The sequence below is a fragment of the Magallana gigas genome, chromosome 2 (genome assembly GCF_963853765.1).
Source record: "Magallana gigas chromosome 2, xbMagGiga1.1, whole genome shotgun sequence".
Taxonomy (NCBI): domain Eukaryota; kingdom Metazoa; phylum Mollusca; class Bivalvia; order Ostreida; family Ostreidae; genus Magallana; species Magallana gigas.
This window is the reverse complement of record NC_088854.1, coordinates 1,206,025-1,226,785: the sequence shown is the minus strand read 5'-3', so window position 1 is coordinate 1,226,785 and position 20,761 is coordinate 1,206,025. Positions and strand designations below refer to the sequence as shown.

Genomic DNA, 20,761 nt, shown 5'->3' with positions numbered 1-20,761 from the left:
AAATTTTATTCTACAAAAATCAAACTGCACTGTGTTAAATCTGCGCTCGGTCCAACGGTCACACCGTTTACATATTAAGTTATTATTGTGAAAATAATCAAAAGCCTACATTCATTTTCGATAAACCAGCCCGAAATACCAAAATGAGAGAAAGGTCGTGGACACGCTTTGGCGGATCCAAGTCGGGGATAGTCTCGAACAAAATATATACTTGCAATGAAATAATAGCGAGCGCAGCTCGCCGGCGCGCAGCGCCGGAGCGAAGCGAGCTCTACCGGCAAGGCGTGTGTGAATAGAAAATTCGGACTGGTTGCACATTCATTCAACGGATTTTTTTGGCGTCAGTAAATCGGACCAGTAATGCATTGTTTTAATCGTCCCAGTAGTTCCCTGTAATCATGGCAATTTTATCACTTCACACTCTCACGAGAATCAGCAAGACAATATAAAAACAATAACGATGTGTACCACATACAGCCAGTGCTACCTCTAAAGTTCGCCTCAGTACACTCTCAATCAACGATAATCGAGTGACGTCACAAAGGTTTACACATTGATCCGATAGATTTTTTCGGCGTCAGTAAATTTTGACCCACAATTCATTGTACCAATGGTTTCCAACCTCACGTTCTCGCGAGAATTAAAGTAAAACTTTTGAGATGCATATGTGTAATTTTAAGAACATCATGCTTTTTAAGTAAATAAAACGGTATATTTTGCGTTCTTTTATTTCTCAGGTTAGTTTTTAAAAAAAAGAGTCAGGCGACACTTAACCAACGTCAGCTTTGACGTCACAATAAGCGCTGATAAGGGGAAATTACTCTAACTGAAGTTATTGTAAATCTGCTAAAATAAAATCCTCTCAAAATCTTGCAAAGGCTAAGCTAAAGAACAACTGATGAATAAGGACATTTCTTCAGACACAGGAAACAGATGTAAATTAATTGCACTCATCTGGATGAATGCTCACATTAATTTTATTCACTATAATAACGGTAATTTCCTGAAACGTAGCATCGCCTTTTTAAAAAAAAAAAAGGGGGGGGGGGGGCTCATCCAAAAAATGTTTGCGAGCAGAAAGAAAAAAAATCATGAAAATTCTAATTATTCACCTCTTTAGCAGTTTAGCAGTTCACTGCTTTCTTTATTTTTACTTCAATTTATTACATGCGGGAGGAGGGGGGGGGGGGCACCATGTTCTTTCAATATGATAAGCAAATATTTTTAAGCGTAAATTAAAAAAAAACATTTTTTTTTTAAAAGGAGGGGGCAAATTCATGATAAGTCGATTTTCTATGTGTAAATTGAAAAAAAATGAAATATTATTGTTTTAACATGGGGGGAGCCCTAGATGAGGCAAGTTTAATATGAAGGAAGAAAAAATGTCTACTGCAAAAAAAAGGGGATGAACTGACGTTACAATCACTTTAAAAGAGGAGATACAGTGCAATGAATATGTGTATAATAAAATCTTTATCATTCAACAACATTGTATCTGAGATTAAACTACCGTTCTACTTATACATAAATAAATTATAACAAATCTTATAAACTATGAATAATGAAAATTTACTGAAAATAGGTTTTATTTTTTGCATTCAAATTTTACGTTGTTATTTTTATTTTTATTGATTTATTATAATTCATTGTTTGATCACATGCTGTGCTCGCCCCAACGGTCGCACCGTAAAACATATTATTGAATGATTACGTAAAGAGTGAATGTTTTTACTGAGAGACTATTTAAAGAATATATAAAAGTTAAGATTTGACAAATGTTGAATAAATAAAATAAGTCATGCTTTTACTTAAGCCCGGTAGAATAAGGAAATTATTTCTAGAGTTCCAGCTTAATATCATCCACGTTTATTTTAAGATTTTAAGATAGATGGAGAGGGACCCTAATTTCCTCCCTTCTCCGTTGCTACATGCCTGCCTGGGAGCTGACGAATTAAACGAATTTATTTTTTCTTCACAAATACCGCCTCTGATGAAATGTAAAATGAGTAAATCTACATAAGTTTATATAAGCCATTCATTATCATTCTTAATTTTTTATCATTTACGTTGAATACACCGTATTAATGTTTTTTGAGATAGATTTCAACTGATTTTTTTTTTATTTTACCTGTAAATGTATTCAATACATTGCAGATTAAAGTGAAATCGGTTGTGTTTGTAACGTTAAATTCTATGAAAAAGCGCGTGCTTATGCATTACTTGAAAGACAAGATTACCTAATGTTTACACTCAAAGAATGCAGATTTGTGGTTTAAATAACTATTGGCTTGTAAGCCAAAAGCGGTCCCGGTACATATTTTCTTTTGTTTTTTAAATGGCTGCTTGTTTATTCCTGTGGTATTTTGTTTTAACTAAATTGTTATTGGTTATCTATTAAATGTATATTTTTGTAACTGTATACAAATTAAAATTACCGGTATTAAGCCTAGTTCTTTATTCCAAGAGACAAATATCTCATAGGTTATACATGTGAACATATACATAAACAGTAAGACATACAAAGTGTACATAATCAATTTCGATGTATATGTACATGTATATGTAAATGTATATTTTTGTAATTGTAAACGTCAAATTAAAATTACTTGTATTAGGCCTATCGTGTTATAGTTCATATATAATTGTCTATGTTAAATGAATTATCTCTGCACAAGTCTTCTAATTCATTGGTATGAATTAGAATGAAAAATAAATATGATTTTTGTAGATCAAGATATCTTAACTTAATATTTTGTAAGTTACCGTCGAGCTAAAATGTTCCTAAGTTACCGTCGAGTTACACCTTAAGATGTTCCTAAGTTACCGTCAAGTTACACCTTAAGATGTTCCTAAGTATCGTCGAGTTACACCTTAAGATGCTCCTTAGTTATCGTCGAGTTACACCTTAAGATGCTCTTAAGTTATCGTCGAGTTACACCTTAAGATGTTCCTAAGTTATCGTCGAGTTATACCTAAAGATGTTTCTTAAGTACCGTCGAGTTACACCTTAAGATGTTTCTAAGGTACCGTCGAGTTACACCTTAAGATGTTCCTAAGGTACCGTCGAGTTACACCTAAAGATGTTCCTAAGCTATCGTCGAGTTACACCTTAAGATGTTCCTAAGTTATCGTCGAGTTACACCTTAAGATGTTCCTAAGGTATCGTCGAGTTACACCTTAAGATGTTCCTAAGTTATCGTCGAGTTATCGTCGAGTTACACCTTAAGATGTTCCTAAGTTATCGTCGAGTTATCATCGAGTTATACCTTAAGATGCTCCTAAGTTATCGTCGAGTTATCGTCGAGTTATACCTTAAGATGCTCCTAAGTTATCGTCGAGTTACACCTAAAGATGTTCCTAAGTTATCGTCTAGTTACATCTTAAGATGTTCCTAAGTTATCGTCGAGTTACACCTTAAGATGTTCCTAAGGTACCGTCGAGTTACACCTTAAGATGTTCCTAAGGTACCGTTGAGTTACACCTTTTAAAGATTTTCCTAAGTTACGGTCGAGTTACACCTTAAGATGTTTCTAAGGTACCGTCGAGTTACATCTTAAGATGTTCCTAAGTTATCGTCGAGCTTCTTTAGATGTGTCGTACGTTGATCTTATGAGGTTCCTAACTTGTTTCCTCAGTCATAAGAACTCACTAAGGTCATATCTTAGGAAAGTTTCTTGGACATGCCTGCTGGTCAATAAAACATAGAATGACCGATGTCAAAAAGAAAGTGTCTCATTTAGATGAAAACAGTTTAAAGTGGGTAAATTAAAAAAAACCTATGTTTACTGTTGGGAAATATATGCGATATTTGGGCGAAGGTAAAAAACGTGACAAAAATCAGCTTTCTTTTCATTGAATTCGATTTCTTTACTTTTGTTTTTCGAATGGTAAGATGTAAAACGGAACAGATGATAAACAAAACAAAAAAGTATAGCAACAATCGATCCATCATTTTTTAACACAAAAAGTAAGAAAAATTCCATTATTAAGATAACCTTATAAGGCAAGAGAATCCAGGAGGGAAAAGTAACATATGCATGTTATTTCCAACGGTGCCAAATATATTGATTTAAAACGACTAAAGCAGCAAAATACTACACACCGAGATGAATTTAAAGGCTGCAAGGGAGTTAAACAATCGTGCAACAGACGTCCATTTCCCACTGCTTTAAAACACAGCTGTCTCCAGTTTTAATCATCCATCTCAAAAGCTCCGAATGCACTCAATTCATAACGGAAATAATTCAGTCCGATTATCCCACAGTCGTTAATAACTTTCCCTGTGCCCTGTCTCCTTACACAACAATTGGCCCATGGGCAACTTCACCAACATTTATTTATTATATTGCTGAATAACTTATGAAATACAAGATATGAAGTTGCTCAAATAAGCGACAATGCCTGGCCCTGATCCAAATTGAACATGCAAAGCCATCAAATTTTTTGAAGAAGTTTCGTGTTAACGTTTGGGTGGGAGTCGGGTCAAAATTGTATGTTGGGGATCCAGTCAATTTCTAAATGTTTTTTTTTATTTTTGGTACAAGGGTTTTAGAATTGATTTCGAATCAAGTATAAACATGTTAAACCATGACTTGCATGGGTATGGAAAGAGTCATACAATGTAACATCTACAAAGACTTTTTACTAGCCTGCTTTAACATTAGTTTTACAAGTTATGGCTGGGTTTTTTTCTTTAGAAGAGTATTTTTTCTTTTCCCATAAAATCTCTGCTAGTGTAAATTTGACTCTGCCCCAGAGATTATAGAAGAATTGTGAAGCTAGCTTGCTTCTATTCGACTTTCACAGATACCAGTCTTCTGAGTATTTGACATGTTTTTCAAAATCCTCTTAATGCATTTGACATTAAGCTATCATATCGTAATGCATACCATATACCTACGTACCAAAGATAAGGGACTCACAATTACGAACCTTTGATGCCATGTAGATATAATCAAGTTGAAAGCATGAAGTACAAAACATTTTGAAACAGCTGTTATGTCAAATTAATTCTTAATGAACGAGACCTATTCTCAAAAATCTGATAAAACCATCCATATAGAATATGCAATTAATAATTCCTCTCTTCATATATATCTCACATTCCCTCTGATTTTTTTTTCTTGTTCATAGGCTACATAAATGGTTTACCATTATGTCTGAAAAATATTGCTGTACACTTGCTTGTGACACGATGATACCTCCATGGACTTGCTTTTTCGGCAGTTCCTAGTAGGCTAGTACCAATTGCTATGTGTCCCTTATCCAAAGGTCTCCCAATTTTCACTTTTATTTTGATATAAGTTAAAAGTGGTTCAATGCAAAATAGTTGGAAATTACTTAATTATTGTAAATAGCGTGGTGCATAATATAGCATTAAATGATTTATATTTGACGTCATCTTGTCAATAACTGCCGTCAGTTGAGCAGACAAATTGAATAACGCGCGTTACTATACTCTCATTTACACCCGATGATTTTAATGCCGTTTGTCCAGGGACACATTTGAAAGTAAATGCTATGGTTAATACCAACAACAATCTATAGGGCCCTACCCCTAATGTTGAAAAGGCTTTGTTGGTTTGTTGTTGTTTTTTTGAAACTACGTTTGAGAGCTTTCGATATATGGCTGATCGGTTTTAGAAAAGGAAGTTTTTTTTACAGATTATATTCTCCTCCTTGAAAAATTAAGGCCAAATAGATAGCCTACATCAGTAGCAAAAAAATTGAGAAAACTTTCAATTTCAAAATGTTTAGGGTGCTTTAAATAGATGGAAGTCATATTCCAACCAATGTCCCTAAACACCTGCAACATGTCTACATATACGGAAAGATATTTTATTCATCTGTACTTCTGGCATGTTACAGTGCTTAAAACGAATTGTTTAGCTACAACAAGGTTTAAGGTGAAAAAAAAACTGTGAAGTAAACATGTTGCCTTTAAGGATTGCGTTTATTCAGGGTTTGAGATTTAAAAAAATATTTTTACAAAGTTCAATATCTGAAGTCCAAAGTTGTTTTAAACACACAAAACAACAACGTTATTAACAAATATCGATATTGATATCCATGATTTGTTTATTTGAGGAATATATGCTCCGACAAAGGTAGATTAAAATTGAAACAGAGGAAATTCGGACTAAATTTTTCATTTTCTTATTTTCTCTTAAAAACTTTCTGTTGCAGTGTAATTGCAAAAGTTAAGATTTTATGTGTTTTTTCATATCATTTTACATATTTTGTAGTTGCATTTACTCGTCTATAAATTTATATCACTGGCTGGCACGCAATTGGAAAACTCTTTGAAATACATAAAATCGATTCAAAATAAAATATCTCGAAATTTTGATCACTGACCTTATATAATGTTAATGACAAAATAATACAGACAATAAAAACAGTTTTAGGCAATCGATGGTTTGGAGCTCCTATTGGTCAGTTTTTTGTAAAACTCGATCAAAAATAGGTACAATTTTGAAAATTGATAGAGGAAATTCGGACTAAATTAAACTTAAAATATGAGCTTAAAACGATTCATTCAAATATAAAATTAGTAAAGCTATTCGTATTTTATCATTTCCCAACCTACAAACTGTTTTATTATTTTTTATTTTTGAAAAAAAAAGAAAACCTTGAAAATGGTGGACAATTTTGACAAATTTTGACAATTTTTAAAAAAAACATTTAGAGGTCACTAGCAGAAAAAGTAGGTCATTGATCTAGTTATTTGAAAGTGAAAAATAGCACCACAATAGTGGGGCTACAATGAACTATAAGTAGTTTTTCGTTCCTATTAATGGATTTTTTTTCGCCCTGAGTAAACGTCCTTAATGCATACACAATATCCGCCACTTTTGTGACGTCATAAAAAGGTTACCATCGCTAACAGAGCTCTAGATCGTCTGCAGAAATGTCTACCTATGGTAAATTTTATCGGCAAACATTGGTACCGTTGGCATACCAATGGTAAAAAAACCCACCAGTGGTAACTTTTGTCTGCCAAAGGCAGTACTCTGAACGCACCCAGTAGAATGTAAATATGAAGTATTTATGAAGTATTTAACTCATATAGGAGAAACATTATGCAATGTCGGATATAAAATGATGATTTTCAACAAATAATTCAGTAAACATAAACAAAAGCTCCAATCTGAATTGAACTCATGATCAATGGTAAAAGGTAAAAGCCTAATACTTTAACCACTGAGCTTTGATGATATTCAACCAAGTAAATTGATACGAACAATTTTACAAAACATTTAATTAAATAGTCATGACGTAGTGTCTTAATAAACCTGATGTACTGAGGTGCCTAAAGGAACATGGTCACGATTTTGGTCAAAAATTATTTTTTCGATTTTAATGTTCACATTGCTTTAGTAAGGCATTTTTAATAGGCAACAAAAATTTGAGTGTCATTTGTTCAGTTAAAAGCGAGTTACGGAGCTTACAATTCTTCGCTATGTAAACACAGCTTTTGTTTACATGTTGAATGTTGAAGGGAAAATTTCAGTTTTAGACATAAAATGAATGTGGTAAACGTTAGGAATGTTATTTTTGCTTAAAATGATAAATCAGCTTGTAAAAGATTTTTTACTAATATATTGAACCTATGTAAACAAAAACAGGGCACGAGCCTTGTTTACATGACGAAGAATTGTAAACCCTATAACTTGCTTAAAACTCATCGACTGGCACCCAAATTATGTTTGATCATTAGAAATGCATTCCAAAAGCATTGTAATAAAATTTGACCAATATCGTGACCATGCCCCTTTAAAAAACGTTTTTAAAGCGACAATTCAACCGTTTCATCACAAGAACAGACCAAAGCACACCCTCCCACCCTATCATAAACAGACCAAAGCACATCCCTCCCACCCTATCATATACAGACCAAAGCACACCCCCACCCTATCATAAACAGACCAAAGCACACCCACACCCTATCATATACAGACCAAAGCACACCCCCACCCTATCATAAACAGACCAAAGCACACCCACACCCTATCATATACAGACCAAAGCACACCCCCACCCTATCATAAACAGACCAAAGCACACCCACACCCTATCATAAACAGACCAAAGCACATCCCTCCCACCCTATCATAAACAGACCAAAGCACACCCACACCCTATCATATACAGACCAAAGCACACCCCCACCCTATCATAAACAGACCAAAGCACACCCACACCCTATCATAAACAGACCAAAGCACACCCCTCCCATCCTATCATAAACAGACCAAAGCACACCCCTCCCATCCTATCATAAACAGACCAAAGCACACCCTCCCACCCTATCATAAACAGACCAAAGCACACCCCTCCCATCCTATCATAAACAGACCAAAGCACACCCCTCCCACCCTATCATATACAGACCAAAGCACACCCCTCCCACCCTATCATAAACAGACCAAAGCACACCCCCACCCTATCATATACAGACCAAAGCACACCCCTCCCACCCTATCAAAAACAGACCAAAACACACCTCCCACCCTATCAAAAACAGACCAAGCACACCCTCCCAGCCTATCATAAACAGACCAAAGCACACCCCTCCCACCCTATCATAAACAGACCAAAACACACCTCCCACCCTATCAAAAACAGACCAAGCACACCCTCCCAGCCTATCATAAGAATTACAGAAAAACGACTGGTAAAAAACAAACAAGCAAAAAGTTGCAACTCACTGCCATGTTAGGTTTTTCATTAAGCCGGAAATGTCTTAAATTTAAAATACACTTATTTTAAATCATAGCCTCTGTTCAAATAGAGACTAAACATTCTTAGTAAGTTATGAAGTGTTTATATATGACTAAACATTCTTAGTTATGAAGTGTTTATATATGTTTATCACTTTCACATCTTTACTGCTTCCGGCTGAATTGGTTTGAGGTATTGATTTCACACTGGAAGGTGGACGAAAGAAATTCAGGAACCTTGAAAATAACAAAATGAAAACATGAACTGAATGCGCTTAAGTTGGTATTGGATACCTCCATAGTATAATGTAATTCCTATCGAAATAAACAATAAATCAAGGAATGTTTTGTTTACAAACAGGGTAGCGCAAATCGGGTAGTTCATTAACGACGAATTTGCATGTCATAAGTTCCAATCTTACTGGGGCTATTATAATTTTTACCATTTGAACAATTACTATAACATTTTTTTGGTCAAATATTGTAAAATTTGAAAAGTCTAAAACGGTGAAAATATTTTGATTATAATGTACATTTCCACATAATCATATATCGACAGGCGCCACATACCGCCTTATAGAATGTACGAGTTTTTGTATTTTACTTTCAGATGTAAGTGATAAATGGATTGGAATATTCAGGCCTCACTGAACTTTGCATAGACTGTTTAACTTCATTGCTTTGTTTATTGTTTAATAAAGCGCCGGAGAGGAAAATCGTTAATTTGGTCTTTTCCGCTGATCCGTATTGATGTCCAAATTGATCACATCTCATTTCGCCGCATTTAAGGACTTCTCCATCAAACGATTATCATCAGCTGTCGAGTAAAATCTCGCCACAAAATGGGAAGAATGAAAGCCTCGTCATTGTAGACCAAATAAGCTATTTACATGTATAAGGATTCATGTAATGTTTGATAGAGTGGGTCCTTGAAGAAAATCCTTAATTATAAATGTATTACATTAGGCCTCTTTTGATTGAGTTTGTTTTCTTTCACTGGTTTTAATAAAGTATAAGCTAACTGTCGTATGATAAATATACCAGCCTACATATAAGGTAGCCACGAGGACATGCTTTTTTTTTTTATCCTAAACTACTCGCTTTTATCGTGTCTGGAAAATAAACGACAGTATAATTTGAATTAAAGAATGGCATGTTCAACAATAATAAAAATACAATCTATGACACGTCTCACAGAAAGGACAGGAAATTATTAAATCAAAATCTGACTAATAACTAAATAGTGTTTATTCTGATATCTAGAACTGAGGGGTTTGTTTTGATTACAGACAGAACAGAGGGTGTTCCTGTGCGTCCTCTTCCTGTGTATAATATCCGGTAACACCGCGGTCCTCGTCATCATCTTCCTGACCAGAAAGCTCAGATCAAGAATGAATATTTTCATGGCAAACCTCGCTATAGCTGGTAACCACTGCAGACTGCCTTATCATCCACGTATTTAGAAACTTGTATTAAATAGTTTTTTCGTGAATTTGTTTTGTACATGTTGAAAGGCGTCCTTTTTTAATTATTTTGTCACATGTGTTTGTTATTTGTCATAGAACTATCATTAAAGATAGGACATTTGATACCGAGGTATTTTCTTGGATTTGTAGACCTGTTGGTGGGCCTGAATGTAGGCATTGACTTGCTTGAGAAGTTCCTTGTGGACTGGTATGGCGGAGACGTGCTGTGTAAGGCGGTCAAGTTCTACAGTGGCGTGGCCGTGTACGGCTCGACCTACGCACTGGTAGCGATGTCCATAGACCGGTTTGATAGTGTGGCAAGACCTCTACAGACGATGGCAAAAGGTAAGAAAACTGGACACTTATATACAATATCAAAAGGTAAGAAAACTATAACCCTACCGACGATGGCAAAAGGTAAGAAAACTATAACCCTACAGACGATGGCAAAAGGTAAGAAAACTAGTCACTTATATACAATATCAAAAGGTAAGAAAACTATAACCCTACAGACGATGACAAAAGGTAAGAAAACATTACCCCTACAGACAATGGCAAAAGGTAAGAAAACTAGACCCTACACACAAAGGCAAAAGATAAGAAAACTCGACTCCTACACACAAAGGCAAAATGTTAGAAAACTAGACTCCTACAAACAAAGGCAAAAGGTTAAAAAAAACTCGACTCCTACAGACAATAGAAAAGGTTAGAAAACTCGACCCCTTTAGACATAACAAAAGGTTAGAACACTAGACCCATACAGATAATGACAAAAGTTTTTAAAAATGGCCCTTACAGACGATGGCAAAAGGTTAGAAAACTAGACCCCTACACACAATGGTAAAAGTTTAAAGAAATAGACCTCTACATACAATGGCAAAAGGTAAGAAAACTAGACTACTGCAGTCGATGGTAAGAAAGGTAAGAAAACTATACCCTAACACACAATGGTAAAGGGTAAGAAAATTAGATCCCTGCAGACGATGGCAATAGGTTAGAAAACTATACCCCAACACACAATGGCAAAAAGTAAGACAATAGACCCCTACATACGATGGGCAAAAGGTAAGAAAACTAGACTCCTACTGACAATGGCTAAAGATTCGAAAACTAGGTCCCTACAGACTAAGACAAAAGTTCAAGAGAAAAAAAACTAGATCCTTACAGCCAATGGCAAAAGTTTAAAAAACTTGACCCCTGCAGACAATGGCAAAAGTTTAGAAAACTAGAACCCTACAGACAATGGGCAAAATTTTAGAGAAAACTAGAACCCTACAGGCTTTGAAAAAAGGATTGAAAACTAGACCCTTACAGAAATAGTTATTGGTTAGAAAACTAAACCACTACAGACAATGGCAAAAGGTTAGAAAACTCAACCCCTACAAAAAAATGACAAAAGTTTTTTTTTAAATTAGACCTCTACAGGCAATAGCTAAAAGTATGAAAACTAGACACATTGACCTTACAAAGTTTAAACTTAGGAGGATTTTCCTTTTGTTTCCTAGAAGGATAAATAAAAGTTTGAGTATCTACCGATCATAGGAACTGATTTTAATGTTCTTGTTGAACAGTCTTTTGCTCATGAGGTTAGGTCACCGAATCAGCTGTCAGATCTACCTTAAATCTTATTTGCCATAAAGTTTTTATCAGAAAGAAGAATCCCCAGTTTTATCTTTAGCTCCGAAAATTTTTAACTGTATGTTCCCTTTTAGCAAGATCTCAAAACATTTTAAATAAACTCTTGATAACCATTTAATAATCTTTCTTTAATTTGAGCAGGATTTCGGGTCCGCCTTCTGATTGGGATTCAGTGGGGTTTGGCATACCTGTTTTCAATGCCGATGTTTATGTATAAAGAAGAGGAAAAACACTCCAAAGTACAGTGTCACCTGTCTCTGCCTGAACCGTGGATGTGGCGCGTAGGTAGCTTACAAAGTTAGCCATTGATCTCAAAAGTTGTTTACAATTCCCACTCCTTAAAATTCGATATTTAAACATAAAAAAGCTGAAGGTTTTTTTTTCACTTCTTTAATTTTTGCATTGCAAATGTACGTGAATTGCCATATGAGAGTGCATTGTTTCCCGACAAATTCCCGCAGTTGCATTCATTCAGAGAGAGAGAGAGAGAGAGAGAGAGAGAGAGAGAGAGAGAGAGAGAGAGAGAGAGAGAGAGAGAGAGAGAGAGAGAGAGAGAGAGAGAGAGAACAAAATGTAAGCGTTTTAAAGTAGTACAAAACACATAAGCTGATTTTTTCCCATAATTTAAGGATCCTCGACACCACTTGACGTCAGAACATGGTGATTTTAGCGCATTGTGAAACAGTCTATGCTTCCATTATTTGTTATCTATCTCTGAGGCGCAGTGGGTGTTTCTTCAGTCTACCAACTCGCAGGTCCCGAGTTCGAATATTGCAGGGGGTTTTTATTTTCATGAACAGCGGTAAAATTTTATAAGTTGATTTTTTCTCCAAAAATTGAGATATTTGGGATCATTTTCAAGTCGAACACATGCTAAAAATCCATATCTTTACGCAATTTAGAAGAATGGGCTTGTAGGTAGAACTTTTTTCGGGTGTGTGGAGGACCCTTTATTATAGATGTAAAATTTGGGGGGGGAAAAATCCGATCTCACAATTTTTGCCCACATCGCCTCAATCATACCATTTGAATCTCCTTTCAGTGGAGAGTAAAATGAAATAGTCTATGTTATACTTTCCTATGCCATTAACTTATTTTTCAAGATATTACAAGTGTTTGTGTTTCTATTTATACATGCCTTCTTTTTATTTAAAGACACTTAAATAAATTCTAACTGGTAACTTAAGGTAATTTCTAATGCAATATACTGTAAAACTAGCGCTTGTGAATTCTGTAGACGAAAATTGCAGCACTTCACGGTCTCTAAAAAAAAATGTTTGATTCAAATTTGAATAAACTTTAATAACATGATTTTCATAACCTGTTATTTAAATTTCTCAAAATAAAGGAAATTCAAAAGTTGTTTTTAGATAAATTAAAGTTTTAGCATATTTGACGGAGGTGACGATTGATAAAAATCCTAGATGACGTCACCATATTTGATCCTTGACCTGTTGATATGACCTTGAAATTTATTGGACATAGAGCCTAAACACTGATAATGGTTGTTTCTAAATTTCAGGTCTTTAAATTAAAATTTAAGGAACACAAGTTACGAATTTCTAAATGTTATAAGGCTAAATTGCACAAAATTCATATGAACACCAATCAAATGTACGTTTTAAAAATTATCAGTGTACCCTCGTAACAGCACGATAATTTGTGACACAGGTGTTTATTATACATATATTACTGGTTTCGAGGGCGACAATCAATGAACCAGAATGTTTCCCAAGGGTGGCAGGAAAGCCCTGGAGTGTTTGTTACTCAATGCCGAAGGCAGAGGGCGAAAGATCACCCCGGGGCTTTACAAAAATAACAGGTGTAATTGATCAACTCATCTTTATATCTTATTAGTCAATGTAAGATGTTTTGAAAACTGTCGATCGGTGCTTTCAATAAAAATGATTCTTTTTTTTCAAATTAAACAATTAAATTAAGCTCATCTTTATAGCTGACGCTGTCCTGACGTTTTGATATTCGAGAACGTGTTAACGTTTGCTTAACGAAATTTCGAATCCGATAATTAATATGCAGATTTATTGCATTGTGATAAAACGAATTTTTTTTTTTAAATGTTAATAGCAGATTAATTGTTACAGGTGTACATTATACTAACATCGCTGGCAGTGATGTTTGTCCCGACCTTGATTATCGCCATCTGTTACATCACCATAGTGACAGTGGTCTGGCGGAAGTCCTCATTCACAGTGTCCTCTCGGAGAAGTAAGGCCGAGGACTCTTGCATGGAACTTTCCACGGTCGTCACCAAAGGTCAGATCAAGGGTTTTTTTTCTTTTAACTGTATTATTTACTTTCAACTGTTTAGCGCTAAAAATGAACTGAGAAACATTCACGGAAAGAGCATGGTTGGAACAGTTCATCATTTGACTCACTTTTACCTGAAAACATGATTAATTGTAACTCAGAACTACCGATTTTTTTTGTTCTCTTGACAAAATCATACTCAGTAACTAGCAGTATAATTATATGATTATTTCATAACTATTAGCATAACAGTGATACTCTTACCTCTCTGTTTTGGGGAAACCAGTTCTTCCTCTACCTCATGTCAATGGTTTGACTGTTTCCCTATTGTGTATGAACTAAATTCCTAACATCGATATTGCTTTGGAGAAGATTAGTTAAACATACTAAACAAACGATTTGTATCCGTAATATGCTTATTGCTATCGTGTTAAACATCTGGGCTTTATTTCCTCTTACACAGAAATAGAGGGTACATTTCAAATTATGAATCTTGCAGATGGTTTCTCTGAAGAAAGAACGCCACTTAAGCCGCCTCAACAAAAGCGAGTTCATTGGCAGAAGACTAGTGGCTCCAGTTCCCGGGGAATCATACCGAAAGCTAAAATCAAAACCGTCAAAATGACGTTTGTCATTGTTCTAGGTATTGTATTTATGTAGTTCTTTTCAAATCCAGGAGCCATTTTTTAAAACTGTCATATTAGGGGCAATGGGTAATTTCAAAGGAAGTAGTAAGTTCCTAAGACGTTCCATATGGAACGATGCCCGTGCGAGAAAAATGCCAAGATTTAGTTTTATGTACGTATGTATTACTTTTTTTACAGTCTTTGTGTTCTGTTGGACTCCATACTGGACTTTCAACCTTTTAGCCGTTTACGATCGTGTTCCGCAATCTCAGAGTAACATCGCCATCTCTGTTTTTATTCAAAGTTTATATCCACTGAACAGTGCCGCCAATCCGCTCATATTTTTCCTCTTTAATTCGGCCCTCTACAAAAGACTCTGTGCTAAGCGTTCTCCCACAGCCCCTCCAACGACCTCCGTTTCGCATTTGTGACGTCACTACTTAATACCACGCCTTTCCTCAGTTGTAGAAGTTCAGAATACACTGACAGGATGCATCAGGGTCACGTGGTTAATTGGCTGATGGTGCTTCACTTATATACCGGTGATAAGTTTTATCTTATGCTGTATTTTGACTGAAAAATACATATTGTTTTTGTAACAAATGATTAATCATTTAGTGATACTTATTGAGACGATATATTATGAAACATCAGGTTTCAATTCCATTAAACCATATCAAAGTGGTTTGGAGCAACATGAGTTGTATTTTTTTTTTCTTTTTATTTTTCTACTGTATTATATGATATTATACATAAACATTTGATTAAAAATCAATTTTTGTATAGAATGACAAAAAATTATCTTCTTTACTTTCATAGTTTCTGCATAGTTTTTTTTAGAAAAAAAAAATAGACATTGATGAACCATTATTTTACGGCGGCGGCTTGGAAGGGCCAAATGAAAAAATAAAGAAATCTTATTTGTTTGGACAAATTATTATTTGTTCGGACAAATTAACTATTTGTTCGGACGAAATAGCTATTTCTTCGCCCGAATAAGTTACATGTATTTGGACGAATTACGATCTTTTCGGACGAATAAGATATTTGTGCAGACAAAAAAGTTATTTTTTCGAACGAATTTGTTGTTCGGAGGAATTAGGAATTTTAGGAATCCTAAATTCTTCTCATCTCATTGGTTCCACTTAATCAGAACTTGTAGCCATCTGATTAATTGGGCCCCTACTAAAAGTTAAATTTGATAAACAGTTTGTATTCCAGGACTCAATTTTAAATAATAAAGTCCTCAATGAAATAGCTTCGTGCATGTGATTTACATCTGTAAATATTAATTTTAACAATTTTTCATTTTTTTCCTCTCACACTCACTTTATTTATGGAGTGATTCCTACTTTCATCTCTTTAAGATTATGTCTTTCCTTCTAATAGATAGACTTTGTATCTATACTACTATATTAAAATAATAGACTCGAATTTTTTAGCTTTAATACCGATAAATCGGAAGAGTGCTGTCTTTTGTTTTATATATTTTAAACATCATTGGTACTTGAAGATTACCAATTTGTTTGTTTTTTCTCAATCAGGCTTCTTTAATAAATAATCAACTAAAATTCCTCAAAAAATTCCGGAAATCGTCTGAATTTTTTGGATTTTATAATCTTGCGCATGCGCATAACATTCACGCTAAATCACTAGAGGCTCTCTATTTTATGTTTCCACAATATCATATTTGCATGGATAAACTTGGAAACGATAAAACAAATGTGTGTTAATTTTCATTGAAATTTTTTTTTATGTTCATCAAAGAAAATACGGGAGATAACTCTAAGACAGTGCATTTACTAGCAAAAATCGCGAGAGTTTTGAATGTCAACAAGATGTATAAAAAACGTTGTTGAAATATGTTGGATTCTGCAATTATATATTTAAACTTTTCGAGGAAAGGTATTTACAGCTTCAAAATGGTTTTTGTGAACAATTTGACTGTTAAATTCAATGCAACTTAATTTTCTCCAAAATCGTTTTGAAGCGATTCGGCAATTTTAAATTTCTGCTACATTACGGTTATATGGGAGGCATTTCATCGTCGGAACCCACGGGTTTTCTACCCGTTACACTTCAGTGTAACGGATAGAAAACCCGTGGGTTCCCATGATGGAGGCATTTTAACTGTGATGAAGGCATTTCCCGAGACACAGTTAGATTAAATTATTCAAACTCAGCAGAGTGTAGTGAAATTAATAGCATTATTGTAGGCTTGAAGTTTCGTTATGCAAATGTCAACAATATACGGTGTTTCGATGTATATATTTTGTTAATGCCCGGTATCATATGCAAAGTCAACCCGTGCACGCACGGGTAAAAGTCTAGTTTAATTAATAAAACTAACCTCTTTTTCATTATTCCAATTTTCCAACAAATTCTGTAGTTAAGCTTTCGTAAGAATTTTAAGATTTTGACTGCATGTGGCCTGAAGGTACAATGTGCAAATGTAATCCCTATTTCAACAATAGTTACTGCACAGTTATCATAAAGAATCAATTTACATATGATGTTTCGTTATTGCTAATCAGTTTTTCTTGGATGACTTTTTAATGGGTTCTGATCAAGGCATTCCAATGTTACAAGGTTAAAGCTACGCCAAGGAGATATTCTTCTATATCAATTAAAGTAACATCATTAACGTGAACTTTGTAACATCACATGTTTACGAAAGTAATATCATGAACATGAACTATGAAACATGACGTGTAGACAAAGTTATATCATAAGCATGAACTCTTAAACATGACATGTATACACATGAACTATGAAACATGGCATGTACACAAAAGTAATGTCATAAACATGAACTCTGAAATATGACACAGAAGCAAAAGTTACATCATAAATATGAACTATGAAACATAACATGTACACAGAAGTAAAATCATAAACATGAACTTTAAGGTGGTACGGGACACTTCCATGCTGTGACGTATTGTTTATCGAAATAAAAAACAAACAAGTGTAATTATATAAGTAGTTTCTTACCTAATTGTGTCACCTACCGTAACACGGTGTTTTAGAGATTTTACTACGAATCTGCTAGTCATGAGTTCGAATCCCACTGGGGTGTTCGATTTTTACCTCTCCAATTATTTTTAAAAATTAATGTAAAATATTGTTACATTTGAAAATTCTAAACCAATGAAAGAATTTTAATTTTATAATGTACTTTAATCCACATTAATATTGACAGATGTCCCATACGACCTTAAAACATGACATGTACATAAAAGTAATATCATAAAAATGAACTCTGAAACATGACATGAAGGCAAAAGTAATATCATAAGTATGAACTCTTAAACATGACATGTACACAAAAGTAATATCATAAACATGAACTCCGAAACTTGTCATGTACATGAAGTATGCAACTGTTACATGAGATGTATACAAAAGTAATATCATAAACATGAACTCTAAAACATGACATGTACATGAACGATAATATCAAAAACACAAACTCTGAAACGTGACATGTACATGAACGATAATATCAAAAACACGAACTTTGAAACATGACATGCACACAAAAGTAAATAATCCGTTTAAATAGCGCTGTTTATTTTCTTTAATTGTATTAAAGTCAATTTACATTTTTCTCCTATTTTTATTATTCATCAGTTTCTATTTGACACGGCCCATTCATTCGATATAGTATAATTAGGGCCCCGCAAGGATTTGCGGGTGCCCTATAGTAATCACTCTGTCCGTCCTTCTGTCTGTCCGTCTGTCACTCTTCCGTCCACAAATTTCGTGTTTTTTTCTAATAACTTTTTTTATGGTTGCCCAATCAAGTTCAAATTTGGTATGGTAGTTCAGTAGGCAGAAATACATATTTTGATGCTAAGTTTGGTTCTCTATGTCTTCTGGTTTGGAGCTGGGGTGGTGGGGTAGATTCCTAACTATGCATAAGAATGAATGGGCAAAGAGAGATGACTGTTGAGAATGAATGGGCAAAGAGAGATAACTGCTGAGAATGTTGCCATTGTATACATGGAAGGCTGTGCAATATTTGTCCTTTGGGATTAATTAACCTTCCACACTATTTTATTTTTTAATTATTTATTTTATTTTTTTCTGCCTTAATGATGTTAATTTTAACAGGTAATCAGATAATAACCCTATTCTGTCATTTCTGAAAAAAAAAATCTTATTGTAAATTTAGAAGAAAAGGATGAGAGAGCAGAACAATTAATCCTATGGGATTAATTATCTTGCCTGCTGCAGAAAATTTAGAGGCTTATCTCTATCTGTCATATCGAGATTAATGAACACCTTTGTCTGCACTGATGTTTGTTTTGAAGCAAAATAAACTCTCATTCCATGAGCTGCACCCTAATATTTTTACCCCTCAGTTTAAAGGATGGTATTTGAAAAAGAATATTTTTCATTCTAGTCCAAATACTTATATTCTGTAAAATAAAAAAAAAATATATGAATTACAATAAATTTAATTTTTTTTTTTTTTATTAGATATCAGTTTTTTTATTCTATTTTCTTTTTCTTTTTTAATGGATGTTTTTGGTGTTGTTGTTGTTGTTTTTGGTTGCTATGTTTATATTAAAGTAAACTTAAGAATAGTACCTGAAAATGTTCCTTCTGTAAGCCCTGATTAAATTCAATAAATGGATGAGAGCAGGATAATTAATCCCCTGAGATTATTGCCTGTTTCAGAAAATCTAAGGTCTGTCTTTATCTGTTATATGTATTACCGTACACATGTGTCTGCAAGTGATGTTTGTTTGAAGTTGAGACAAAGCCTAGGTATCATTGCATTGGTATCAATTCTTTGTTTTTTTAACAAATTTTATTTCATCCCATGTTAACACCCTTTATCCCGTGGATATGACTCATTGGATATTTTTTTGATATCCCACAGTTGTGACTTTACAATGGGATTTGCGTAGGCATAATGAAGTAAAATAATGTGGAGTTTTATATTAAACAGTGTAAACATTGATTGTGGTGTATAAAACATGGGATAAATAGAATCTCATATGATTTGTAGTATAATATGATTTTTATCCAACTTGTGTGTTTTATCCCCTCACTAAGGCTCAAGAAAAAAAGCACTTTAATTGTTTGATGAAATTCATATCCAACTACAAATCACGAGATCCTATATATTCCAGTTCTTTACATCTTCTGCCGGGCATTTATTTGTCATCATTGTTAATATAAAGAGGATGGAATTCAAAGTTTTTTTCACTTCTCTATATTAATTGTCATAGCGGGGACCTTCATGACTGGTCAGTTTTCTAGTTTAAAATGAAAAGTTAGTGGTATGATAACATGCTGCATATTAAATACAGGTATTTTAAGAATTAAATTATCACATTCTAAAACTTAAGCAAATATTTTTTTTTGCAACATTTACAATAGAACTGTTACAGTTTAGAAAAGTGGATGCTAGAGATAATAAACATCTCAGGCTTGTTGAAGCTTTCATACAGTTCTTCTGATGATAAATTTTTACAAATATCGTAGTAAATGGCAGCAAATGAAAAGTTAAGTTTTCGAAAAGGTATCCGTCTTTGTTTATCTTGTAATCCGTGTTAAAATATTTATTCACAGTAAAAAAAAAAAAAAAAAAAATTAAGATATTTGAACATGTTCCACTGAAGCTAGTATTTGCTTTCAAAGTAACAAAGCCTAACAAATGACATTGGAGCCTCTTGGCGTTATGAGTAGCAAAAAACATTCTTTTCCACTGGAAAACTATTGTATGAAGAGAGGTTGAAGGTGCTTGATCACTAGAAATGCCCCATTTGTTTAGATATATCTGATTGAACTAATATAAAAGATACATAAATGATGAAAATCTTTAATTGTGTGTATACATTAATTTCTTCTTAATGGTTCAAACATATTAAAGGGGAAGGAAAGTCAAAAACATAATTTATTTATTTTAATAAAGTGGTGTAAATTATCACATGTGGTCATGCTGTTTTGAAAATAAAATACGTAATGAACGTTTGAAGTTGGAGAAATCGTATTTACTGGAGGCTGACATGATGTAGAACTCGAT

The 20,761-nt window shown here is 34.0% G+C and overlaps 1 protein-coding gene across 2 annotated transcripts in view; it reads left to right on the top strand.

Moving 5' to 3' along the window:
* Positions 1 to 15,501, top strand: part of LOC105336620 (cardioacceleratory peptide receptor) — a 42,009-nt gene extending 26,508 nt beyond the window's left edge. The window contains exons 2-7 of one of the 2 annotated variants that reach the window (XM_066074430.1): positions 10,013 to 10,178; positions 10,340 to 10,534; positions 11,969 to 12,108; positions 13,930 to 14,101; positions 14,595 to 14,738; positions 14,920 to 15,501. In XM_066074430.1, the coding sequence (XP_065930502.1) occupies positions 10,013 to 10,178; positions 10,340 to 10,534; positions 11,969 to 12,108; positions 13,930 to 14,101; positions 14,595 to 14,738; positions 14,920 to 15,152 (1,050 nt within the window). In that variant the 3' untranslated portion in view covers positions 15,153 to 15,501. The remainder of the gene's footprint in view (positions 1 to 10,012; positions 10,179 to 10,339; positions 10,535 to 11,968; positions 12,109 to 13,929; positions 14,102 to 14,594; positions 14,739 to 14,919) is intronic. The other variant, XM_011440997.4, reaches the window with a different exon arrangement.
* The last annotated feature ends 5,260 nt before the right edge of the window (positions 15,502 to 20,761 follow it).